Below are 26,882 nucleotides of genomic sequence, written 5' to 3' on the forward strand. Positions count from 1 at the left end.
TCACAAAGATGATCCGACCACAAGAAAAATATTGGAACACTGAATCGAATAGCACTTCTGTACAAATCATATTGTGGAAATAGCACTAATAGTCTAACATTTGGCACGAGTTGGCGACGTTGACAGAGCCAAAAAGTCAAAAATGCTCCGCACTTAAATACCAAATTTATCACCGACATTGACACAATATTGATCGACATAAAATTGACACCATTACAAAAGGGAAAAGTCAAATAAATTGCAATTTGTGCCAAGTCAGTGGCATTCCATTCCCACTTGTAACTGGTAAGGACTGCATGCGTGGAGAGAGAAATGCTAAGAAAATATTCTCTCAATTTTTCATAAACTTTATATCGTTTCACAGTTTAACGTTAATTTTTATGTTAATATTATAAAATATTATGTAAAAAATATGAGATTGCAAAATATTCATGAAGAATCACTTTTGAGAATCTCCTTAGTCCATCTCCAACAAAAATGTTAAATTATAACAACCAAATTACAATTGATAACTGATATGACAATTTGAAGTCTTATTTAAGATTTTATACTTCTCCAATCGAATTTTTAAATTTTATTTTCTTATTAATATAGAGCTTTAAAAGTTTGTATTTATTAAAAAAAAATGTTGAAACAAAATTTTCATTGTAGTGGTTGAAATGTTAGTGGAATAAGAGGTCTAGCACTAAAATTAATTAAAAAATATTGATGTCAAATTTAACACATAAGTCTTCAAATCTTAGTGGAATAAGAGGTCTAGCACTAAAATTAATCACAACGTCTTCAAATCTTATCAACAGATAACACTTTGGTTGAAAGAATTTTTTATGTCAAATATGCATGGCAGCATTTCCATCTAAAATTTAACATCTCATTTGGAGATACTTTTAGCATTTCTTACGCGAGGAATTTGGTCGATGCATTTTTGCTCGCCCACATGAATTATTAAATTTTCTTAAAATTTAATAATTAAATTGATCAAAGAACAAATACAAACAATATTCCAAGCATATATTAACGACAAACCGATCAAATATTAAAAATGATCATTTTAATCGATTTCCCTATTTATTTCGACGGGAAGGCTCTTTTGTGCACAGGAGAGGTTGTACTTTAAAGATGCCGAAGCAAAAGTAAAAGCCATCAAAGCATAAAATGGAGAGAAGGAGAAAAAAAGGAGGGAAAAGTTGTAGTTGGGCAAGTTTTCACTTTCAAACAATTTCTTTTTTTTTTTTTTTGGCAGAGTTGACATTTTTGTTTCCAGCAAACAGAGCAATCCCCAAATGTTACCCGCAATCTATTGTTTGTGAACTCTCTATGTTAATTTAAAAGGAATATTTAAATAACTAGTAACAAATTGCCACTCAATTATTTATAAATTGTATTTTATCAATTATTTATAAATTGTATTCAATTAATTTACCATATTTAACGAGATAAACCGAATCAAATTATCACATTATATATCTAAATCGCAATTAAAATGGCAGATACTTATCAGATTTATTGTTTCTTCAATTTTCTCAGTAATTTAAAACTTGATATTATAAACAGAAAAAAAAAAGAGCAAAAGGATTAACTCTAAATCTGTAAATTCAATTATTATATCAAGTATCTTAGGCCCAAAATTAAAAAGAAAATAATAAAAAAAAAATCTACCTATCACCACTCCACCACCACCACCACCACCGGCGCACCAAAGAATCAAGAATCGAATCACCATTTTTTTCACCGTCGCAAAACCCCAATTCAATCACATACCAAACCCAGAATTTAACAAAACAAACTACGAGAAATTAATACCAGAAAATTGAAGATTTCACAGTAACCTCTAGAAGTAGAAGAGCTTTGCGTATGAGAAGACGACTGAGTGTTTCTTCAGAGAAACTCTCTCCTGGCGGCGTCACCGTACTGAGATCGACGGATGTTATCCTGACGCTTCTTGTACACAAATCCTCCGAGCCCTACCAAACCGACTCCGACGATGACTCCAGACGCGATCCCCGCCTTCTTTCCCCCGCTCATTCCTCCCCCGGAGGAGTTCTCAGCTCCGTTGTCGTCGGCGTTCATGTCATTGTTGTTGTTGTCGCTAGGATCCGACGGCGCCGGAGCGGGAACAGAAGGCTCGTTGTCAGGCGACGGCGATGGAGTCGATTGCGGCGGCGCGGGAGGAGAAGAAGGAATTGGTGAGTGTGCCGGTGTGTTGGACGGAGATGGAGTGAGGGAAATCGGCGATGGAGATACGTGAGAAAGCGAATCGGCAGCGGGTTGCGGCGACGGAGTCGGGGAGGGCACTGGCGGAGAAGAAGAGGATGCGGCGGTGCTGAATTGGACTAGGAGAAATGCGAGAAGCAGAGGCGAGAGGAGTTCGAAGAACCTCGCCATTGTTGAAGGAGGAGAAAGAGGAGGCGGCGGCGCTTCGAGGTGTTTGTTTCCCGAGAAAATGTGGATCTGATGGGAAAGTGAGAAGAGAGGAAGTTGAGATTTTGGGAAGCGGTTTTGAAATGGAGCGGAGGAGATCTGAATTTGAAAGGAGGAACCTCGGGAAATGGAAAAGGAGACGGCCGAGATTCAAGGGGAAGCGAAGAGGCGGATTCAGATCTGGACACGTAGGTGGAGTTAAAAATCGGGGAGAGGAGCGATGCACTGGATCTAGAAAAAATGTGGAGGAAATAGTGTGGAAAGCGTAGAGAATATAAGATGGTGGTTCAGGTTTTGGGTTTGGGGTTTATGTAATATTTTTATTTTGTTTTGGCGTTATTTATATAGAGAGTAAAAGATGGTGGTTCAATTTTTAACCCAGGAAATTTTAAATTTTAGTCCCGAAATATTTTTTTTTATTTTTTTGTCAAGTGATAGATTTTGTTAGATTAGTTAACGACGGAGTTTGAACCCACACTAGTAAAGGGCCACTTGCCAAAAACAGTTTTTCTGCTCTAACCTAAATTTTTAGTCCGAAATTATAAAAGAATGAATTTATAATATTTTTTTTTAAAGTAACTTTTTAAAAAATGTAGCATATCCTAATTTAATTTTATTAACATTTAACTTAAAAATATTTAGATTCCGATAAATATTGAAAAATCATTCAATCGACACTACGAAACATGTGGAACATTATGAAAGAATATGAAACACATGAAAGCATTTTTTTTAAATTAGTTTGGCCGGCGGATTTGAATTGTTAGATTTTTTTTGTTACTATTGGATTTGATCATATTAGATTTTAGTTGTTAGATTTAATTAATTTATAAATATAAAACAAACAAAAAAATACTCATATATGATGGGCTAACCCACAAAACCAAGGGAAAATTTTGGCTTAAATTTGGCCTAAAAACGAGTTTTTGGTTAAAATTCATATTTGACATAAAAATTAAAGCAAGTTGAGGTAGGTTTACCTAGAATATGAGTTTTCCCCGGTTGACCTTTGAAAGTTTCAGAAGTTATTGTTGTTCATGACTATTCAAAGGTTGATTACAAGAGATTGACCAATCAGAAGTGTTTTTTTGGTCAACTGACCAATCACAAGTTCATTACAAATTGGGATGCATGTATTTTACAAGAGTGTCTCAAAAGCCTTTCATTCTTCATTGAGCTATTAGCAAACTTGGCAACCAAGAGAAAAATGGCTGCCGCTTTGATTGGACATGCTTTTATCTCCGCTTCCATCCAGGTGCTGTGTGAGCACATTGCTTCAACCGACTTCAGTGACTTGTTCCGGCAGAAGAAGCTGGATGAACCACTCCTCATGAAACTAAAGATGACGCTGCTCACCCTTTGTGCAGTCCTCAATGATGCAGAAGAGAAGCAAATTTCAAACCCTGTTGTGAGAGAATGGCTTGACGAGCTCAAGTATGCTGTCTTTGATGCGGAGGACTTACTAGATGAGATCGAAACTGAAGCTTTGCGATGCAAGGTGGAAGGTGAAGGTCAAACCGAGAAATTAACCAAAAAGGTGTGGAACTTCTTCTCTACTTCTCGTTGTCATTTTTATCAAAGCATGAATGTTGAGATACAAAGGTTATTACAAAGGTTGGATGACTTTGTGCAACAAAAAGTTGCCCTTGTTCTGACGGAAGTTGTTGGGAGGACGGTTTCACAAAGAACTCCAACAACTTCCTTGATTCATGAACCTTTTGTAAATGGAAGAGACAAAGATAAAGAAAATTTATCAAAAGTCTTGTTCTCTGATGATGCAAGCGAGGATAATGTATCTATCATCACCATTGTTGGTATGGGTGGGGTTGGCAAGACGATCCTTGCTCGAGTCCTTTACAATGATGATAAGGTGAAAGAGCACTTTACCCTAAAATCTTAGGCTTGTGTTTCAGAAGATTATGATGCTATTAGGGTGACTAAAACTCTTCTCAAGTCAGTCACTTCAACACCTTGTAATATGACAAATTTGAATTTGCTTCAAGTTGAACTTAGAGAACAACTGAGGGGAAAGAAATTCTTATTTGTGTTGGATGACCTTTGGAATGAGAAATAGTTTGATTGGAAGTGCCTGCAAACTCCTATTACTTCTGGGGCAAGAGGAAGTAAAGTCATTGTGACAACACAAAGCGAAAATGTCGCATCTCTCATGAAAAATGTTCCCATTCAATACGTGGAACCTTTGTCGCATGAAGATTGTTGGATGTTCCTTGCAAAACATGCATTTGGAAATGAAAACCATGATGCACATCCAACTTTGGAAGAACTTGGCAAGAAAATTGCTTGCAAGTGCAATGGTTTGCCTTTAGCAGCAGAAACACTTGGGGGTTTATTACGTTACTAGAAAGATTTCGAGGAATGGAATATATTATTAAATAGTAGTCTTTGGGAGCTACCTTATGATAAAAGTGATATCCTTCCAGCCCTGCGATTGAGCTATCATTATCTCCCTTCTCAGTTGAAACGATGCTTTGTTTATTGTTCATTTTTTCCAAAAGGTTATCAGTTCAAGAAGGAAGATTTGGTTCTACTCTGGATGGCAGAAGGTCTAATTCCACAAGGTTTGAATGGGAAAAGAATGGAAGAGATGGCTAGAAAGTACTTCGATGAACTAGTATCACGATCACTACTACAAAAATTAGGAGAGCATGGTTTCACAATGCATGATCTTCTTAATGACTTGGGTCAGTTCATGTCTAGGGGATTTTTTTCTCAAGCTGGAAGAGATGGAATCACAAGAAGTTAAAAGACTTTGTCATTTGTCATATGCTATGGGAGAAATTGATGCTGCTAAAAAATTTGAGCCATTAAATGGGGCTAAGTGTCTACGGACCTTCCTACAGACCTCTTTTGAAACAGATCGCTGGTCTAAAAAGTTCTACATAAGTAAAAAGTTTCTACATGATATGTTGCCATCACTGAAATGTTTATGGGTTTTATCATTGTCGCGTTATAAAAATGTCAATGAATTACCTAATTCTATTGGTAATCTCATTCACTTGCGCTTTCTGGATCTCTCTCATGTAAACATTATAAGTATATATATATATATATATATATATATATATATATATATCTATATGTTTGTGCTTATTAAGTCATATAAAGATCGAACACAACAATGCAATTGAACCATGTACTGCAATGCATTCATGCAATATTATTAACCCTAGTTTCTGCATAATGCATTCTGTCGATAGACAATGAATGCATGAAACTTACTTGAGGATGTAGCCATGGTGATAGAGACGTGGTTAAGATCTTCCTTTCTCTTGGAAACGAATTGGAACTCCTTGCTGTCGATAGGACAAGCATTAGCATTAAGAGAACCACATATATATATCCGAGAAGGGGAATCGAAACCCTAGTTATAAGGATGTAACTGCCCCTCCTATCATGGTTGCAGTTAATTTCAGTTTTCCAATTCCTTATAACCGTTCTCTATATTAATTTGAACAATACTTTTAGTTTTCTCACCTTATATTATACATTGATCAACATGTATAAACTTCTTTATATTATATCTCCTTATAGTAATGTTATTTCATGTCTTCATTAGGTGTTTGATTCACTTCTCACATACAAGTTCTAACATCTCATACTGCAATTGAAAGCTTACCTAGTGTAGTTTGCACTCTCTACAATTTGCAGACGCTACTATTGTCAAATTGTTACGCTCTCATTGAACTGCCGGTAGACATGAGAAAATTGATAAATTTACGGACATTAACGTTGGCAGATTGTTGCTCCCTTGCTAAATTACCCGTAGACATGAGGGAACTTACTAGTTTGCATTACCTCGATGTCAATGGAACAAAGATAGAAGGGATGCCAGTGGAAATTGGAAGACTAAAAAGTTTGAGAACATTAACTGCTTTCGTTGTGGGGAAATCTACCGGGTAAAGTATTGCAGAACTAAAGGAGTTGCAGCATCTCCAAGGAAAACTTTCAATTTTGAATCTGCAAAATGTAGTTGATGTTGTGCATGCCTTGGAAGCCAATTTGAAGGATAAGAAAGAACTCAAGGACTTAGAGTTGGCATGGGGTGATGAGGACGTCAGTGATTCCCAAAAGGAGAGAGATGTGCTTGACAAGCTCCAACCTTGCATAAATTTGGAGAAACTGACTATCAGATTCTATGGAGGAACTAGCTTCCCAAACTGGTTAGGAAGCTCTAATTCGTTCTCTAACATACAGTTCATGTGTATCAGTGATTGTAGGTATTGTTTGTCCTTGCCAAGTTTTGGGCAGCTACCCACTCTTAAAGAGCTATGTATCATAAGGATGGAATTTGTTAGGATTGGTTATGAATTCTACGGTGATCTTAATGGGGCTTCTGTAATTCAGCCATTTCAGTCTCTGAAGACGCTAAAGTTTGAGGAGATGCCAGAGTGGGAGGATTGGCTGCCGAGTGCAAGTGGAGGTCAATGTTCAGACTTTCCGTGTCTCCAGGAGATGAGAATAAGGAATTGTCCGAAGCTGAGAGGATACTTGCCTAATCGTCTTCCTTGCTTGAAAACACTTCGGGTGTCTGGGTGTGAATTTCTACATCTGCATGATGAATGGGCCACTACTAACAGCAGCAGTAGTAGTCTTAACATGGACTACTTACAGAATTCGTTAGAAATACATATTAATGGATGCCTCGGTCTGTTACCGTTAATAGAGACAGTAGAGAAGAAGCTCTTGTCCACACTTGGCATTTTTTATTTTGCTGCAGTACAGTGCTTGCCCAAAATGCAATATCTTGAACGCTTGACTCTCAGCAAATGCCCAACCGTGTCGTCATTAGAGTTCCTATCACATGAGATGATGGCCGAATTGATGTCACTTGAGTATTTGGATATAGAAAAGAGTTTTCGTTCAGTGAGGTCGTTCCCGTTGGGCGTTTTCCCCAAACTTTCAACTCTTGTAACAAGGGTTGTGAGAATCTGGAATCCTTTTCTGTTGAAGGAGTTGATCAAAACCTAAGCCATCTCAACCACCTGCGAATCTACGACTGTCCAAATCTGGCGTCTTTTCCCGACGGAGGACTGCCCACTCCCAACTTGAGACACTTGCAAGTCAATGGATGCAAGAATTTGAAGTCATTCCCCGAACGAATTCGCACCCTCACCGCCCTTGGAACGTTGGGCCTACACAATCTTCCAAATCTTGTGTCATCTGCCTATGGGGGTTTGCCTCCCAACCTGCAGTATTTGTATGTTAGAAATTGCGACAGAGTGAGGCCTTCAGTGGAGTGGGGATTGCAAGGACTTGTCTCGCTTACAGAAGTTAGCATTGGTGGCGAGATCTGGGCAATGTTGCTCAAGGAACAGCTGCTCCCTACTACTCTTAACTCTGTCCGCATCGCTGGACTATCAAGTCTGAAATCGTTGGACGGAGAAGGACTTCGGCACCTCACTTATCTTCAAAAGCTATCTATTTATGGGTGCCCAAGTCTGGAGTTCCTTCCAGCAGAGGGACTTCAACACCTCACTTCTCTTCAACAGGTATCCATTTCTGAGTGTCCAAATCTTCAGTTCCTTCCAGAAGACGGTTTGCCACCATCTCTTTCTTTCCTGGAGATCTACTCTTGTTCCACCCTAGAGAAGAGGTACGAGAACAGGACCGGACGACGTTGGGCCAAGATATCTCACATACCTTGCATACAGATAAATGACGAAGTCGTCGTATGAGCTCTCTCATACAAACTTGTGCTTTTCGGCATTTCACTCTCTGGTATTTTGCATCTAATTAACTTCAATTAGTTTTAAAAATAAAAGACATGATAGATATAAGAATCATAGCATATTGATCAAATGTTTCGTTGCAGCATGGAAGACACACTATCCCTACATCTTCAACATTTTCGGATGGTATGGAGAGGATCAATCCAGCATGGTAAGCATCATAAGTGCAACATTTATAGGTACTCTTTCATAACCGAATAATGTATTAACGTTTCAGAAATTACAAATTTTGCAATTTGTTTCTCATCTCTCCCATTTTCTTTGTTAAATCTTGTTTGCTCTCAATTATTCTCTAGCCTTATCCCTGGCGTCACTTATACAACATATATTGCTTTGGCAACTGACATTTTATGACCAAGAATTTTTGGAATATGTTTTATTCCTGGACTTAAGGGGAAAATGATGCTGTTATATCTTAATGTCTCTGCATCCGTACTCCGGTTTCGGATTCATTCATTTCTTATTGAAAGCATGTATTGAAAGCATGCATGTTTCTTATATCAAAAATGATAAAAACCATCCGTACTGCTTATTTTGGTCTGCAGAAACCTACTTTCGACATAGGAGGCACAAACTTGCATCTACAGTTTCCTCCTCAATTGGCATGCTGTCTCTTTTTCGTTATTCAGATTCCAGCTTGACGCTTGCGTAGATACGTTAAGCCCTTGTGGTTCCGATCACAAGATCGTAGCTGACAAATGGAAAGATGTGTGCAATTAAATCTTTCTAGGTGTGTTTTCCGATGATTCTTTTCGTTTCCGATGATCCTTAATCTTTTGAGTATCTAGCATCATCAAAATAGCAGTCATCATCTCTCTCAACCATAGATGTCCGTGTTGAACAACAATCAGACCAACGGAGTCCTGCTCTTGGCTCTTATTTTTTTAGATCTATATGGACCAAATGCATATTAACCACATGATTATATTACTTCCAACGATTTGCTTTTTCATTTTTTCTTTCCAAATATCAAAGATTAAAACTTGGTTTGTAAGGACAAAAAAATAAAAAATGGAGATCCCGCTTGATAAAGGATCCATATATGTATGTATATGTATACAATATGTTAAATATACATATTTTTTGAGGTAAAATATGATTTTTAATTCCGAACCTAACGGATGATTCCTTTTTTGGATATACTAAATATGGAATTTCACTATGTCTTGAATCAGTCTATTGATTAGAAAATATAAAACTGATATGTAAATACATTAACATATTAATGTCAGAAACTTGAAATACATGCTCTTGAATCCTCACAAACACAGTCCTACAACAAGTCTTTGATTTGTGAGCAACGATTGCTCTCAACTTGCTGACTTAAAATGCTGAAGACGATGATGGGAACGATTGCTGTTTCTTCTTCTTCCTTCAAGGTTGGTTATGGCGGCAGCGGCAGCAGCAGCAGTAGGAGGCTTGTGAGAGGTATGCTGCCTCGTCTTCTTCAATCTTCTTCTGTTGTTTTCTTCAACGGTTACTTGGCTTTGTTTCACTCTCGAGCTTCTAAATCGACCGAATCTAGAAGCACCCAACAACACCAGCTTGTGAAAATCACTAATCTCGAGGATGCTCTCGACGTGTTTGACGAAATGCTTCAAAGGCGTCCTCTGCCTTCCGTTGTCCTTTTCACTCAAGTGTTGGGTCAACTTGCCAAGTTGAAGCATTACTCGACAGTCATCTCCTTGAATAACAGAATGGTTGCGTCCGGAATTCGTCCTAATGTTTATACACTAAACATTATCATTAATTGCTTTGGTCGTTTGGGGAAAATGGGGTTTGGCTTGTCTATCTTGGGAAACTTCTTCAAATGGGGTTTTGAACCAAATGTCGCGACCTTCAACACTCTAATCAACGGCTTTATTCTCCAGAATACAGTGGCGGAGGCAGCAACACTTTTCAATAAAATGTTGGACAGTGGTAATTGTAAGCCGAACGTGGTTACTCTCGGTACCCTAGTAAAGGGCCTTTGCGCGGAAGGTAACGACACTGCAGCAATCCAATTGCTTAAGAAGATGGAAGAAGGGGTTTGCAAGCCTAACATAGTTATTTATAGCACGATTATCGACAGTCTTTGCAAAGATACTCTAGTTGTGGATGCATTGAACCTCTTCTCAGAAATGAAGAGTAAGGGTATTGCCCCAGATGTCATGACCTATAACTCTTTGATTCATGGAGTTTGCAAATTACAGGATTGGAAAGAAGCTACAAGATTGTTGAATGAAATGGTGCGTAAACACATCTTTCCAAATGTTCACACATTCAGTGTCTTGGTTGATACATATAGTAAAGAGGGCATGGTCCAGGAAGCAAGGAGCTTGGTTGAAATGATGATTCAAAGAGATATCAAACCAGATACAATTACGTACAATTCTCTTATGGATGGTTATTGTTTGCTAGGAGAAATGGACGAGGCGAAAAAGGTTTTTGAAGTAATGCTTAGCAGAGGCTGCATGGTTGGTGCTCATACTTATAACATATTGATAAACGGCTATGGTAAGAGTAAACGGATGGATGATGCCTGGATGCTTTTTCTAGAAATGTTTCATAGGGGAGTGGTTCCAGATACTATTACTTATAACACTCTTATGGATGGGTTTTGCAAGATGGGAAGGATACAAGATGCACAAAACTTGTTCTCTCAAATGCAAGCTCATGGCCAACTTCCAGATGTTCGAACTTATAATATTTTGTTGGATGGCCTTTGTAAAAGCCACCAACTTTCTATGGTGGTTGAATTGTTGGAAGAGATGGAAAGGAAGAAGTTGGATTTTGATGTTGTAACTTACAATATTCTTATTGAAGGATTGTGCAAAGCTGAAAAAGTAGAATATGCATGGGATCTCTTTCGTAGTTTATCATCAAAAGGAACTCAACCTAATGTCAAGACATATACTATAATGATCAGTGGATTTTGTAATGGGGGGCTAACATGTGAAGCAGAAAACTTGCTAAGGATAATGAAAGGGAAAGGCTGTTCTCCAGATGATTGCATGTACAACACAATTATCCGAGGGTTTATCAATAACAATGAGACATCAAGGGCGATGAGACTCATTCAAGAAATGGTGGATAGTGGTTTTTCTGCAGATGCATCAACTATGGAGTTGATCATTAATTCACCTGCTCTGTTGGCATTAATAGAAAAATCGTGATGAAAGTGATTTGCATCTTTGTTTTGAAAAGTTTCGGTGCATCCCTTCCTTGAATGCTGCATTGGAAGGAGTTGTTCCACTACCGAGTCCAGTTCAGGTAACCATTCATTCATGCATCGCCTAGTGATGTTTGATGTATTATTAATTTAATGTATCAATTGATAGAGCAACTTTTATGTCACTCTTCATTTAAGATTATGAAATCTGTTGGAGAAGCAGAATATCTGGACAGATATTATCATATTTATGGCTTGGTTTAACTTCTAAGGACATTATCCATAAATAATTTTTTAAGGAGATGAGTCTGATGGAAGGAGCAATGGAAGAAATGATAGCTACAGTATACAGACGATGATTAATTGGGTCTTTTAGACATCAGAAATCTTCAGCATTGTTGAGAACATTAGTATTCTGAAGCTTCATTTCAACTGCAAATCCATAGTTGTGCAGTCTGATACGATAGATTATATCATCTGTCACATACCTTGCCACACCATTATAATTTGTCTTTTGCTCGCTACTTGACCAGCCAAATTCAACGGAAGAAATTGAATTCGACTCATCTAAGTGCTGCACGGGATTTGCAGGAAACTTCATTTCAGACGTTACTCCCCGCAGAAGCTTGTTCTTGGATCCTGGCCTTGTTTCCTCAATCTTTCGGCATATCTCACACCATCAGAATAGCAGTCATAATCTCTCTCAGCCATAGATGCCCATCTTGAACAAACTATGGCCTGCAAGTTTGAAGGCATTCCTCTCATCCAGCAAGCTTCTTCCTCCCTTCAGCCTCAGCCTCACCATTGAGTCTGGTTTTTGGTTTCCTCATGTTCACATATGAATGGAAACTCTTTCGATCAAAAGGTTTTTCAGAGTTTAGATATTTTGGTTATTCTTTATGGTAAAGTGATATTGATGATCATTCGAACTTGGGTCCAAAAAGTGTGAATACATTACGCATTATTCTTGTCAATTGATTTAAAGCCCATAAAAAATGAGCACATTAATTGCGGTCCATTGATCTGATTCATATAGAAAAGAGAGAGTATATAGTTGAATTGTTCCGACCAATTGATCTCGCCAACGTAGATGGTCTACAATTTAATTTGAACAAGTAATCCAAAAAAATAAATGGAAGGAGAAAAATGAAAATAATCGCCCACCGTGGGGCTCGAACCCACGACCACAAGGTTAAGAGCCTTGCGCTCTACCAACTGAGCTAGACGGGCTGGTTGTGAGTTTGCGACCCACATGTTATAAGACTTCATTTGTTCCTCTACCAACTGATTTTTTATTTTTTTTAAATGACAAAGTCAACTTTCATTATAATAAAAACTAGTACAAGGCTCAAAAAAGGATTGGAAAAACAACTATATGGAATGTAAAAGGCCCAAACAAAATGAGAACAACAATCCAAGAGACAACGGGAGGCCCATACAAGTTTTGGCCCAAAGGCAACAGAAAATAGACAATAAAAATCTCTGAACTCCAGTAGCCAAGACCGCATCGCCGCCATTGTCACATCCTTGGTGGAAGCCAAACTTTGAACTGAGAAAGAAGACACCAAATCCAAGTCCCTTTCACGAACCCCTGCAAATATATACAAAGTATATTACGGGTAGAGAGTGAGGCTAAGCGGTATGTAAAATACCCAACACTTGGCCTCGATGGGCTGCTTGTGAGTTTTGGGACCCAAAGTAATAAGACTTATGCATTTATGGTGATGAACCACACTTTAAATGGTGCGTTTTAAATCGTGTTTATGCAGCAGTTCCACATCGATCGACTCTTAAGTCTATGAATGCTTTATATACTGTCCGTATACAGGGCAGCTTGTTCCTTCGGGGACATTCCATAAAATTGGAATAATACATAGAAGATTAGCATGGCTCCTGCGCAAGGATGACATGCATAAATCGAAAAGTAGTCCAAATTTCTTTTTTAATTCCTTTCCGTTTGCAGATCAATTTTTCTTTTGATTCCTTCATCTCCTCTGCTTCCAATGAAGTAAGACTATGCTCACAAATTTATTATCCTCAGTCGGAACATTTTCCTACTTATAACGAAATAAATTGCCGTTAGTTGGAATCTAATTACAAGTTTTTAGATTTGTAGAGATGTAGAGTAACATATAAAATTAGCATGCATGCATATCCACCATTCGAGTTTCCACTAATTGCAAATGTATCAATTTTTTTTCTTTTTATTATTTGTATTTTATTTAATGCAACGATAGGTGATTTTCATTAAACCAAGGTTATTACGTATGGTAAACTAAGGCAGAGAATCCTCAAGGAGGAAATCTAAAATTATGGTCGGTGGACAGTCTAACCAAATACATTCATGGGGAACTGTAAGACCAAATCTAGCTAGACGATGGGCAACCGCGTTGGCTTGGCGGCGTGAATGGGAAGAGGAAGCTTCAGTGATCGTCGACAACAAAGCCTTGATATCCTCAATAATCTGCCCAACTGGGGAGAGATTAGTCGAGGTGACCCGCAATGCTTCAATGAGGTTTGCACGGGTTGGGACGTAGTCGTTGCAAAGCTGCCATACACACACTTTGACCTTCGGGGGAACTCGAGATTTCCACAATTTGTTCCAGAGTTTGGCAGTGGGAGTCAAAGAAACCAATGATGAGTCGGGGCTGGAGAAGAATTTCTCTTGCCACATAATAAGCACTTCGAACCGAGAATAAGCCATTCTTCTCATGATGCCAAACAAGTGTGTCCAGTGGGGCTCGGATGCTAATCGGGATGGACCGAATGAGATTGGTTTCCTCCGTAGAGAATAGGGAGATAATGTTAAAACTGTCCCAAATCGGTGGGTGCAAGAAAACCAAAGGGGTTTAAATAGTATTACCTCACTCTAACTAATACCGAAGCTTTTTGTAGTAAAACTCCACACCTAAGGATTGTGCAGGTGATTAAGTTGGACAATATCGATGTCGTTAGAGTGGGACGGACTCGGTGATCCAAAAATTCCAACAGATAAGGGCCTCTTTCCTCCAGCACTTTAGAACCAGATCAATCAAATCAGAGACTATATGAGAGCTACAGCTACAGTCAGGGGGTTTAGAACTAGATCAATCAAATCAGAGACTATATGAGAGCTACAGCTACAGTCAGGGGGTTTTGGGGATGAAAAGTAAAAGGCCTCCAGCACTTTAGAAAAGTAAAAGGCCTCTTAGGATTCAAGTGCTAGACGGTAGCACGGTTGGAAATGTCCATCCAATGAAACGTGGCCATGACCATATCCAAGCATTCCATGATACCACCAGATTTTGTGGTGATCCAAGTAAATGGGGAACCCGAAAAGCCCAAATCATGATACCACCATATCCAAGCTTCCTTTATCAAACTCTACTATGAACAAATCTTCGCCGCCAGTAAAACTTCCGACTGGTGAAAGGGTTTCAATTAGTAGTATTGGTAATTTTACTTTGATCCCAAACTTTCATTGACTAACGTATTACGAATTGCCTCTTTTTTGGTTAATTTGATATCCGTTAGTCGTTTAACAAAATCCCTTCGATGCCCCATAACATTTTTTTCCAGATTTTTGTGTCTCATAGGACCTGGGGACGAGAAAGATGATCGGGTGGGCTAGACAACGTGGAGGTCTTTACGATTTCACCAAACCAAACAGTAGCTTGCACCACTTCACCTTCACCTAGTTTACCAAGGAATTTCAAAACAACAGAAATTGAAATGATAAAATTTTATTTCCTAAAATTTGTGAATTCTTTTGTTTGGTTACCTAAAAAAACAATGAAATTTGAATACGAAATTTGTTATTTTTAAACAATAGGATTATTAGAATTCCAATTATATGCATTTTTATGCCATATCTTTTGCTGTGTTCAAATCTTCTGCACTCATAAACTTAATACATGTCAGTCAATAATAAATATTACAAAGAGGCCACACACAATAAGTGCAATTAATTTGACGCTTTTATAAATTATAACAAAACGAAAACGCACATCCATCACAGAAACGAGAGAGAAATGAGAGAGGTGATATTATTAGTTTCGTCAGCTGAAGTTTCTCAAATATCACATTCAAAACCTGCTTGCTGCAACACCTAAATTTTTCTCCCGATATCTTTTCGAGGGGTTTAAGATTCGAATTTGAGATTAACTTATGATTTTTAATCTCCCTGTTTCTCTTCTATGTGACAACTATATCTTTTCTACCACTCAAATAGTAGATAGACAGATTAGCATACACTATTGTATTCCTCATAGTTCATCCTTCGAATCGTCTGAGCTGCTGCTGCTCCCTTGGCTTTCTGTTGCAGCAGACCCCTCAGATTTTGGCGTTGATGCTGGCTTCTGGAGCTTGAAAGGGATTGATGCGTTTTTCTTGAGAAACTTGTAGAATGCCACCACTGTACGGTCACAGTCTACGGGAATCTGGTTTATCAAGGAACCAGATATTCTACGTCAGACGCAAACAAGGATGAACAAGAAGATATATGCAGAAGCACGTTAGAGAAGAATGCATTTAACAATTTTACATGCCACTTACTGGATCAAAGCTCTTATTTCCCGCTGGGAAGAATAGAAGCGTGGGGAAACCATCAGCCTGCAAAAATTAAAAGAACAGCAATTAACCGCAAAGTTCTTGTTTCTAATAGACATTCAGACTTTACCCCAAGACGTGGATATTGACTTTAGACATTAAAACCATAAACCTAATGCCTTTTCTTCCAATGAAAATTTGTCCCCAGAAATCTCGAATAGGCAATTGATATACAAACTATCATTTAACCCACAGCAACTTGACATTACCTTTCCCCTGGGATGCTCATTTGTGGTTCCATCCATCTTGGCTATAACAATAGAGTCAATGCCTCGTAAATGTTTGGCAAGCTTGTTGTAGGTTGGCTCCAGAGATTGGCAATGCCCGCACCAGGGTGCATAAATCTGAGATGATAATCCTTTAAAACATGAGAACTTTGACAAATTTAATCAAATATTTGTTTGTTTCTTATTTTGCAGTTTTACCTCAAGAAGAACATCCTTTGACTCGTCCAAGACAATGTCATCAAAGTTATTCCCAACCACTATCTTCACATCCCCGTCGTTCTGTGCCAATCAAATAAAACGTATAAATTTGAATAGTGGACCAACACAACAGAATCAGGTGGATGAACAAAACTTAAACACTTACAGTTTCAGGAATTGGATCTGACTTATAGAAAGGTTTAAGTTTGTCCTCAATAAAGTCCTCCCCAAAAGTCTAATAAAACATAAATTCACAAGATACAGTTAGAATGTAATGGAGTGGACGCACATACAGAGAGAGAGAGAGAGAGAGGGAGAGAGAGAGAGAGAGAGAGAGAGAGAGAGAGAGAGAGAGAGAGAGAGAGAGAGAGATGCAACCTTTAAATTAGCCAAGGTCACCTCTCCGTCAAGAACAAATTTCCTACCATCATCATTTCCGGTATACCCAAGAACCTGTTAGGAACAAAATTATCAACTTCATAGCACAAATAAATACTGGAATATGTAGAATTACAACCGGACAACTATGTTTCCAAAAATAATTTTATTAAATACGAAGGTTTGGAAAAGCTCACCGTTGGAGCTTCACTAGTAACACCAAAATAATCTGAAACTGGCTTTCCGATATCTTCATTATCCGTTTCCACATATACAAAGATAAGCTGCAAGCAACTCCACACACATTATACAAACATACGCTGCAAGCTTTGTCCGTTTTCAACAAAATAAGACTGCAATGAGTAGCTTAGCGGCCAAAAAGGATCAGATGCTCAGATTATGCAGGTCATACGTAGTGGCCACAGAGAACAAATGAAGCACCACATTAGAAGTTAATACAAAATGACCAACCTACTTAAAGGAAAAGGTATTTGTTTACTCTGTATCTTTCTGTTGAAACAATATTTTGTTAATACGAAGAGATGAGCACAAACCAAACCACACAATTTAGCAGAGCACAAACTGAAAATCCTAATAATGCCGAGAAAAAGAGTTCCTGGAAATTTTTCAGAAACCAAAGCCCACAAGGAATACCAAATTAAAACTTTACTCGACAAAACATCCTCCCCCTGTCCCCTAATGCACTAAAAAAATCCCTTATGTCTATCTAACTACACCACCCCAAACACAGCCATGACACCACCTCTCCGTAGGACTAACCTTCCCTCACCCTCAAAGCTTGTGATTTCAATAAGCAATAAAAAGAACACAATGCTGGAACTACAACCACTGTCAGCTTCTCCTTTACACGTGACGCACTAAGAACAAGGTATTTCAAGCCTACACTGTTTAAAAACCTTTATGTAATTGTTATTTTAGATGCTCTAGAACAGTTTCTATGACAGCAACCCAACTCATAGAACATAGCTAATAGTAACCATACCTTTCCTTTGAAAAGTTGTGCAGCCTTTTGAAATTCAGGGAAAACCTTCTCTGAATCTTTTGAAGTGGCAAAGAGCAACAGCTGGGTATAGAAAGATTATATGTCAATCAGCATGAAATGTTTAATACTCTGTTGTAAAGCGTTTCTGATTGAGGTCACATCTGCTAAAGAAAAAATCAAAACATGTAACAAATTACCTGTTTCTTGATTGTACTTTCAAAAATTTGTGGGGCATTCTCCCTAGTAAAAGTGATAACCAAAGGAAGCTTGTTGGCAAAGACAAACTCGGCGATTGCAGACTTATCAAATTTACCATCTGCAGAAATGAGAAACTGAGTATAAAGAAATTCAACCCAAAAACTCTATCTGAGACATCAATGTGATAACAATATAGAAACTAACCGAAATAACTTAGTTTCTCAGCCTCCTTCTTTAGCAGGACCAAAGCAGGGCGCTTAACTTCAGCATCAAGATGGAAAAGTTTTGCCACCTTGGGATCTACAGTTTGGTAAAAGGTGACCTCATCTTCAAGTCTTGAAGCAGCAGCAAGCTCGTCACTCTCAGGACCCTTTGAACATAAGAACAACACAAAATTACAACAAGTATCAATATCATGGGATATGGAAAACAAATTACAATAGCTAACAAGAGTAAATAAGGAGAACTTCTAGCCACCATTGTTTTCCTTTTCCGTTTCGATAATTCATTTTTCATATATCAATTTTATTACATAAAGCAAAAAATAGTGTTTTGCATGCCTCATCAATCACCTATTTTTGAATTCCTATTCTATATTCTGTGTAATTAAACAGCTTACAAAATTCAACACGTCCCCTATTCAGTCTACATTTGACAGCCAAACATGCCCTAATAGATGTGGCTAGTTCCACATACATGTGTAATAACTCAAACAAACTCTGGGGCGTCAACTAAAAGCCGACTGCTTGGACTTAATTTAAGATTAATTCCATTCCAAGACTATGAAGAGACAATCGAAAGGTGGAAGAAAACTTTCAATCTCCTCACCGCCACCAAAGTTTACTGCAAACCAGTGTGTTTATGCACATTAATCATAATCTAATACATTATTATAACAATCACAAGATTAAAAATTTTAGATTTCATAAAAATTTGACAAAAACGGGGCAAAATTATGAAAAAGCAAAAACCATACCACCAGAGAGTTGAGGTAGCCCAAAACGACTTTACTTTCAGCAGTCAAAATACGTTCAGCATCTTCCAATGTGGTCACGTTTTGAATTCCAGGTCCAATCTTTTTCTTAATCCAGGTTACAATTCCCTCCCTGAATTCACATTTCCAAAAATTAAAAACAATCCATAAAATTTTAAAAATTAAAAATTGGGCTTTGTAATTTTCATAATTCTATCAAATTAATCAAAACAAAGAAACTCACTTGGTTCTGTGGCCTGTGTAAGGCTTGTGAACGCCATCAATGAAGAAGAAGATAGTCGGGAAACCCTCGACGCCGTACTCCTGCGACAGCTCGTTCTCCTCCGTGGCGTCAACCTTGGCCAAAACTACATCTTCGCCCTTGAGCTCGGTGGCTGCCGCCGCGTACTCCGGGTTCAAGGCCTGGCAGTGTCCGCACCACGGCGCGTAGAACTCGACCATCATGAATCTGTTCTTCTCCACCGCATCGCTGAAGTTCGCCGCCTTCAAAACGACGACGTCCTTCTCGTCCACTTCCGGCTGCTTGTACGAGTCCTCATGATCGCCGCCCTCGTCGAAATCAGAGTAGTTCCCGAGATCGTCGAAATTGTCCTCGTCGTAGTGGTCCGAATCTGGATTGTGCGGCGCGGCGTCGCCGTGGTCAGTGGGCTCCTCGAGGAAGCTGAGATCCTCGTCGTCGTCATCGGTAGGGTGCGAGTCCTTGCAGAGAACCGAGTGGGAGAAAAAGAGGAGGGCACTGAGTGCGAATGCGAGAACGAGTCGGCTCGCCATTCTTTGAGTGAGAGTGAGATCTGGTTTTAGCAGGGGTTTATAGAGGAGGGGGAGGAGGAAGGGAAAAGACTGGAGAAGTCAAGGCCTCGTGAGGCCTCGTGCGACGTCGTTTGGGAGGGGGTAAAGAGCTGCTTTACCGTTGCAGCGGTTGCTGCTGGATTTGATTTTTTAAAGCGTTAAGCATCTTTCTCGTTGACCAGCAATTACATAAAAAAAAATTAATAAAAATGATTTGAAAACTTTGAGTTTTAACAATAAGGACAAAATAAGAGGTAAAGTGAATAGTACATGATTGACTTTTCAGTGCAAAAATATGATTTTTTGTTAAAGTGAACAATACCATAAGTTTTTCGTTAAAGTTCCCTTAAATCAAAGTATTTTTAGAATGGAAGGTGACTTAAGAAATTACCAAGAAAAAAAAATGTAACCTGGGAAGTAATTTTACTTGATAATTTTCCTATTTTAGTGTAAAAATTGAACATATCGCTCATATAGGTATGGTTTGATCGGGTTGAACAATTTAGAAAGTGTTTTGTCCATAATAATGTTAGGTAAATTAATTTTTTAGATCAAATTTGTAAACTATTAATGTGTTATCAACTTATCAATAGTAAATAAGCATGTTAATAAATACTTAAGTAATAACTCAAGCGTCAACAATGAAAGTATATGTTTCATAAAATCAGTAAGGAAAGAAAATGTCATTTCTGTAAATGACCAATTCAAGTGGTTAATTTGTGTAGAAAACAAGTTCTCTCAATATTCCTTTCGTCGAAAAGCTTTGTAAATGACCAATTCAAGTGGTTAATTTTTAGGTTCAAATCTAACCTCTTCATTGACTAAAAAAAATTGGTAAATTTGCAACAAAATTTTAAAATCATAAATTGAAGTAGTGCATAAAAATTATTATTTCTATAACCACGAGCCGGTGGCCCAAGTGGTAAATGAGGAATTGCGAGGCTAATGTGGAAGCCAAACTTGTGACCAGAAAGAGGCTTAAATATCTCTGTGAGTCTTTTCGGCATCCGGAAGGGATGGATAACCGTGGTTTGCCACCAGTTATCCATCTTTTTAGAAAAACAAAAAAAATAGGGGTGTGCTATCCACACACCCCATTTTACTTCTTACACACCCATGGATAATTTATGTTCGTTGATCTTCTTCAATTCATCCGATCCGACAGCCGAAAATTAAAAAAGTATATGAGAAGTAAAATAGGGTGTGTGGATATCACACCCCAAAAAATATTAATTCTATGTTGGAGATGTGGTTTACACGATCTGCAGCTTCAGTTGCTTGGCATGGAAGCAGCACAAAGCTAGCAAAAGCTAGGATTTTGTAGTGGATCTCAAAAAAGGGTCTCTTTACTTCTAACGCAACTTTTGCTATCGAATAAATCCCAATAGAAAATCCTTCCAAATGACTACGTCAAATGGAATGACTAACTAGCTCCTGATCTACTAATATTTTATATTCTTATGTATGCAATGCGCTACTTGGTATGTGAAAATTTGCACAAAAAGTGCGTTGGGTAATTTGGACTACAAACGGAATGTTTGAGGTGGTTTGAATTTATTATAATCGGTCTTGGTTTTGTATTATTTTGTTTTTCACCAAAAAATTGCTTCATTTTAATGTTAGAATTAATTATATTTTGCGCCCTCAAGTTTGAGTGCGATTTCAATCTCGTACCTCAAAATTCATTTGCACGCTGGCCTATTGCTCGTTCGGTTCTTTTCCTGCACCTGTGTTTTGGTGGCTCACGTGGTGGTGTTGAGCTTTGGGCCTTGGCTAGTTAGTTTCTTTTGTGTGTTTCTCTTTCGGCCTTTTGTAATGTTCTGTTTCTAAGCAAAGAAGCTTTATTAACCAAAAAAAAGGGTTAAAAACCATTTTAGTCCTTTTTATACCTAGAATCTATTTTAGTCTTCCGTTAAGTAAATATTAGCACATGCCTACAAACTTTGTGTGTGTGAACATAGATATATGCTAAAATCATATGTATGTGTTGTTTAAACAAAAAACAACAAAATTTGATTTTGTAAAATTACATTACTGCCTATTAATTTTTTGTGTGATAGAAGACTGAATAGTCTTACTCTCTTTTAGTTGATAAGAGGGTTCTATTAATATTAGTTTAGATTAAAATATTCAATTAACTAATTTTAAATTAATAAAAACGGTAAATACCAATTTATTACCCCCATGTTTCGTGGTTTTCAACATTTAGTACATCAAGTTTTTTTCGTCCCAGAGTCATACCTAAAGTGTAAATTTTGGGACAGTGTCATACATTAGTTAGTCAAACTGTTAAGTCTCTCATTAAATGATAACGTAACGCCCATATAGACAATGACTGAATGTCACGTGTCATTAAGGGATCCACGTGGATTTTTTTTCTCTCTCTCTTCTCTTCTTCTCTTCTTCTCTTCAAAGAATGGGTTCACGTGGATTTTTATTTTTCTCTTCTTCTTCCTTCTCTTCAGATGAGGGGTTCACGTGGAATTTTTTTTTTCTCTCTCTTCTCTTCTTCTCTTCAAAGAAGGGGTTCACGTGGATTTTTTTTTCTCTTCTTCTTCTTCCTTTCTTCTCTTCAGATGAGGGGTTCACGTGGAAATTTTTTTTTTCTCTTCTTCTTCTTCTTCTTCTTCTCTTCAGAGGAGGGGTACACGTGGATTTTTTTTCCCTTCTCTTCTTCTTCTTCTTCTTCTCTTCAGAGGAGGGGTACTCGTGGATTGTTTTTTTCTCTCTCTTCTTCTTCTTCTTCCTTTCTTCTGTTCAAAGGAGGGATTCACGTGGATTTTATTTTATTTTTCTTCTCCTCTTCTTCTTCTTCTTCTTCCTTTCTTCTCTTCAGATGAGGGGTTCACATGGATTTTTATTTTATTTTTATTTTCTCTTCTTCTTCCTTTCTTCTCTTCAGATGAGGGGTTCACGTTATTTTTACTTTCTTCTCCTCTTCTTCTTCTTCTTCTTCCTTTCTTCTCTCCAGATGAGGGGTTCAGTTATGAAAAAAAAAATCAAATTAAATAGGGAAAAAAAACCATAACTTTGTATTTCAAATTTGCAAATTCAATTCCAAACAAACTTTGAATTCTAAATCAGGAAATTCATCATTTAAACTACCAACAAAGTTTTAAGGGTTCACAACAAAGTTCAATTGTCAACAACTTTCAATTCACAATAAAGTTTGTTTGTACCATACTTGACCAATCCCGAAACTACTGAGCACCGGTCAACATTATACCGTCAAGGACCCAGAAGAGTTTCCCTCCAACCAGGAGGCCAATTACAGCGCGACACGTGTCGACATCAGAAGCCAATCATAGCACGACACGTGTCAACATCAGAAGCCAATCACAACACGACACGTGTCAATGTCAGAATGAAACTAGAAACTCTCTTCTATAAATAGAGATCATTCTCTCACAATATTTCCTAATGTCATTTGTACTAAATCATTCACTTGTACTCACTAAAGGAGAGCTTGAACCTATGTACTTGTGTAAACCCTTCACAATTAATAAGAACTTCTCTACTCCGTGGACGTAGCCAATCCGGGTGAACCTCGTACATCTTGTGTTTGCTTCCCTGTTTCTATCCATTTACATACTTATCCACACTAGTGACCGGAGCAATCTAGCGAATGTTACAAACTTAACACTTTCTGTTGTACCAAAGTCCTCACTGATTTTGTGCATCAACATTTGGCGCCGTCTGTGGGAACGACACTTATTCCCACTCTCTTCAGCTTTGCCAAGCTGGTTTCCACCATTCGTATACTCTCTTTTAACCAGGCATCCATCTCCAACATAGGGAGCGAAGAAAGCCACAGCACACAGAATGACACCCATCTTGCACCTAGTGCGAAGCAACGAAAGAAGGAAGGAAAAATGGTTGCTCTTTAAGCTAAAGTCGATGAGCTAGAAGCTCAGAACAACAAGATAGCAATGAAGAATGAGGTCATCCAGGAGCAGTATGAGAAGCTCTTTGAGACGTTCCATGAAACTAGGCGTACTCAAACACGCGAGCTCGTTGCCCCTGTGGACATCAACCATCATCTGGGTACCCCCCAACACGGAGGGTCACTTCCCTTTGACATGGGTATCCCTGATGAGGAGCGAGCTAATCATCAAAACATTGATCAACATGAGACTTCTCTCAACCTAGATGCTTCGACCCGAAGCAGGAGAAGTGGAGGAAGAAACCTCCTTGCAGAAGGGTTAGAAGGATCGAAAGCCGTTTATCGTGACTGCCGAGACTTCCTAAAGCAAGCTCGAGAGAATCCCATCCACATATGCTCGAAGATCAATGACCCAAGGGTTTCTGAAAGACTCGATCCCCTCCCACGACCCAAGCCCGCTGCCAATCTAGGGAAGGAACAACAAGTCCCAGAGGAACATGAAGCTACAGTAGACTCTGAGGTATTCCGACAGACTCGCCCTAGAAGTCAGTACGGTGAGTCCAAGAAAAAACCACACGCCCTTGCTCAAACTTTCCTATTTTCAAGAGGCGATGGAGACTTACGAAAGAAAATTCTAGTGGTACATGGCTCCACTCAGGACCCTCTTGTCTTACAGCTCCTTGAAGAAGTAAACAGGTTGAAGGCCGAATGTCAGGCCAAGATACCTGACTAGAATCAACCCAGGCCTGGCCCTCTCACAAGGAGGATCCTCGACATCCCCCTTCAAGCGAAGACAGAACAAAATCTTGGTTTACAACTATATACTGGAATAGAGGACCCAATTGAACACCTTAACCTTTTTAAGTCCACCATGGCATATCAGATGCACATCGACAGAAAACGATGTCTTCTATTCCCCCCCCCACTCTCTCTAGCGGAGCTCTAAACTGGTATTGCCGTCTTTCACCTGAGACAGTAGACTTATTTGAGGAACTGAGGAAACTGTTTGTTTCTCAACACATCTTCCAGACCGATCGCTTGCATTCTACAGATGACTTGTACACTATTCGCCAGAAGCCGGACGAGTCACTACGAGAGTATGCCGGTCGCTTTAGCCATAAGTATTCTCGCTACGCTGAAGCAAATAACAAGACCGTCCTCAAGGCCTTCACGACAGGTCTACGTGATTGTTTCTTCAAGTACATGATCAATGCCAACACTTTGAAGACTTACTCTGAGGTGATGGCACAGGCTTACAACCACGCCTCCGCCGAAGTAAGGACATACCAAGGGAACCTCCATATGGTTAACCCCTATCAACAAGTGGGAAGTGGAAGTCAAGTTCTACCAAGTGAGGAGATCTTGGCCATTCAGACACCCATTGCATCATCTTCTGCCTCATTTAGCTACTCGCTAAGTCACCAAACGTATCTATCTCTTGGTAAGAGGAAGGATTTTGACCCTCAGCAATAGGGCTGGGTTCGGTTTATAACGGTTCGATTTTTTGCCAAAATCGAAACCGAACCGAAATTTCAGTTCGGTTCGGTTCGGTTCATTTTTTTTCGGTGCGGTTTTTTTCGGTTTCGGTTTTTTCCGGTTCGGGTTTCGGTTTTTTCGGTTTTTTTTTTTTCTCAAAAACTATCAACCTCCCAGTTCTCATATATCAGCGAAGTGAGAGCCTCAAAATCCTGAATATATTCAAGCATTTCAACTACTTATGATCAAGCAGATCGAATTCAAAATTTCAAAACTTAAGCAAATACAGAAACATATATTCTTCAAGGAAATGTACAGGATTCGAAATTCTAAAACTTTAAAATTTGCAAAATCATGAAATAATTCAACAAATTAACTGATGTAGATCGAAACAAAAAAAAAAGCAAATGAGTTCGTCTAAATGCCATAATCGGACTCCAATATCGCATGCCCAGTGCCCACATTCAAATTCATAGTCAAGTCCACAATAGATCTAGAAAAATGCAAAACATATTCAGAGAAAAATACAAACTTTTCCACCTTAAATTACATAAATTTCAAATGGGTAACCATAAAATTAAAAACCCATAAACTGAAAAATAAATAAAACCCACAACCTTTGCTGCAGCGACATCGCAATGATTGTCGCAAGCTCTTACAATTCCTCTTTTCGTCGGGTCTCGAAAGGGGCGAGGGAAAATCATTGTTTGGAAGAAAGAATCCGCGAGGAGGACAAGAAAACACTGGAGAGAGAGTGATTTGGAGGAAGAGAGGAAGGAGAGGGAGAGAGAGAGAGAGAGAGAGAGAGAGAGAGAGAGAGAGACTAAGGAAGCAAGGCAGAAATGAAGCAGCGGCGGGGAGAGAGAGCGAGTATTTGAGTCTCAAACTTTGAGATCTGAAAATGAAATAGGAGTGGGACACTGAGACGGCTAGGGTTTTAAGCTTAAGAAATTTTATAAAGCATTCAATATAAGAAACCTATAAATAATATACTGGTACAATTATAACAACATAAAGCCTACTGTCAAGTTGGCTTGCAGCACCTAAACCCAACCTGCAGGTCAGGGGTTCAAACCCTGACGACAACAGGTTTTTTAGTATTTATATATATTTTTTTTTTCGGTTCGGTTCGGTCCGGTTCGGTTTTCGGACCTCAAAAACCGAAACCGAACCAGCCAGATTCGGTTCGGTTCGGTTTGACAGTTTCGGTTCGGTTTTTTTTCGATTTGGTTTTTTTCGGTTTGGTTTTCAATTTTTTTCGATTTTCGGTTATTTGAACCCACCCCTACTCAGCAAGCCCATTACAACAAGAGGGATAAAAGTTCGTATCAAGACAACCAGGGGTGAACATACCGTCGACTATTATGACTATAGGGCCAAGCCTCACTCTTTCAAAGTGGAGGACTAGGTAGTGAAGGAAATGCTATTATAAGAAGGCATACACATTACAAATGTTTTGACTCTCAACCGCTTGAGATTTTTTGTCACACAAGCCATTCGGCAAATATTTAAAGAAGAGGGAATTCAGACAACTTCTTCTGAGTCTTTTGCGTTCCTAGCACTAGAACACTTGGTCTATGCTGACCTACCCTTATACTCCAACTTAGAGCTTCAACATGCATACTTTGACACAAAATATGTGATACTAAGTGTTACAACCAACATGGATCACATATCAAAAGCATGGATCCCTTCATGCATAACAAAACATTCATAAGCATCATTCATATCAATCAACATAAACATCATACATTCCAACACATTCATATATAAACATGATACATTCCAACACATTCATACATAAACATCATACATTCCAACACATCC

General features: G+C 38.5%; 3 protein-coding genes, 2 non-coding genes and 2 pseudogenes across 7 annotated transcripts; 4 read left to right on the forward strand and 3 right to left on the reverse strand.

Moving 5' to 3' along the window:
* Positions 1-1,575: 1,575 nt before the first annotated feature.
* On the reverse strand, positions 1,576-2,670 carry LOC126590752 (anther-specific proline-rich protein APG-like). Its single transcript, XM_050256255.1, has one exon. It carries the CDS (start codon positions 2,383-2,385, stop codon positions 1,879-1,881), a length of 507 nt encoding a protein of 168 aa, XP_050112212.1. The 5' UTR covers positions 2,386-2,670; the 3' UTR covers positions 1,576-1,878.
* A 917-nt stretch (positions 2,671-3,587) lies between these two features.
* LOC126590751 (putative disease resistance RPP13-like protein 1) lies at positions 3,588-4,527 on the forward strand (annotated as a pseudogene).
* A 1,683-nt stretch (positions 4,528-6,210) lies between these two features.
* On the forward strand, positions 6,211-8,426 carry LOC126590236 (putative disease resistance protein At3g14460; annotated as a pseudogene).
* LOC126590743 (putative pentatricopeptide repeat-containing protein At1g12700, mitochondrial) lies at positions 8,193-12,296 on the forward strand. 3 transcript variants are annotated; one of them, XM_050256245.1, is made up of 4 exons: positions 8,193-8,350; positions 8,717-8,901; positions 9,404-11,423; positions 11,856-12,296. In XM_050256245.1, exon 3 carries the CDS (start codon positions 9,500-9,502, stop codon positions 11,324-11,326), a length of 1,827 nt encoding a protein of 608 aa, XP_050112202.1. In that variant the 5' UTR covers positions 8,193-8,350; positions 8,717-8,901; positions 9,404-9,499; the 3' UTR covers positions 11,327-11,423; positions 11,856-12,296. The 3 variants fall into 3 exon arrangements, with proteins under 3 accessions (XP_050112202.1, XP_050112201.1, XP_050112204.1); XM_050256244.1 differs by lacking the exons at positions 8,193-8,350; positions 8,717-8,901 and having other exon boundaries at positions 9,173-11,423; positions 11,622-12,296; XM_050256247.1 differs by lacking the exons at positions 8,193-8,350; positions 8,717-8,901 and having other exon boundaries at positions 9,173-11,423; positions 11,914-12,296.
* A 183-nt stretch (positions 12,297-12,479) lies between these two features.
* TRNAK-CUU (transfer RNA lysine (anticodon CUU)) lies at positions 12,480-12,552 on the reverse strand. The gene has a single exon. It is a non-coding gene; the product is annotated as a tRNA-Lys (tRNA).
* Positions 12,553-13,158: 606 nt separating this feature from the next.
* Positions 13,159-13,261, forward strand: LOC126591651 (U6 spliceosomal RNA). Its single transcript, XR_007612466.1, has one exon. It is a non-coding gene; the product is annotated as a U6 spliceosomal RNA (small nuclear RNA).
* A 2,063-nt stretch (positions 13,262-15,324) lies between these two features.
* On the reverse strand, positions 15,325-19,802 carry LOC126590744 (protein disulfide isomerase-like 1-4). The gene is made up of 12 exons (XM_050256248.1): positions 19,131-19,802; positions 18,890-19,019; positions 18,118-18,283; positions 17,913-18,031; positions 17,716-17,796; positions 16,910-16,996; positions 16,713-16,787; positions 16,501-16,569; positions 16,335-16,415; positions 16,119-16,253; positions 15,856-15,912; positions 15,325-15,740 (listed from the first exon to the last, which is right to left on the reverse strand). Exons 1-12 carry the CDS (start codon positions 19,676-19,678, stop codon positions 15,567-15,569), a joined length of 1,722 nt encoding a protein of 573 aa, XP_050112205.1. The 5' UTR covers positions 19,679-19,802; the 3' UTR covers positions 15,325-15,566.
* Between the last annotated feature and the right edge of the window lie 7,080 nt (positions 19,803-26,882).

The sequence above is a fragment of the Malus sylvestris genome, chromosome 11 (assembly GCF_916048215.2).
Source record: "Malus sylvestris chromosome 11, drMalSylv7.2, whole genome shotgun sequence".
NCBI classification, from domain to species: Eukaryota; Viridiplantae; Streptophyta; class Magnoliopsida; order Rosales; family Rosaceae; genus Malus; species Malus sylvestris.

Bases quoted from the DNA above. Each gene is read 5' to 3' on its own strand.
- LOC126590752 (XM_050256255.1), bottom strand. From the start codon at position 2,385: ATGGCGAGGTTCTTCGAACTCCTCTCGCCTCTGCTTCTCGCATTTCTC.
- LOC126590743 (XM_050256245.1), top strand. From the start codon at position 9,500: ATGCTGAAGACGATGATGGGAACGATTGCTGTTTCTTCTTCTTCCTTC.
- LOC126590744 (XM_050256248.1), bottom strand. From the start codon at position 19,678: ATGGCGAGCCGACTCGTTCTCGCATTCGCACTCAGTGCCCTCCTCTTT. The intron at 16,788-16,909 runs GTGAGCTTTTCC...TGTTCCTAACAG, and splicing joins TTACTAGTGAAGCTCCAACG to GTTCTTGGGTATACCGGAAA. The intron at 15,741-15,855 runs GTAAGTGGCATG...TTGATAAACCAG, and splicing joins GAAATAAGAGCTTTGATCCA to ATTCCCGTAGACTGTGACCG.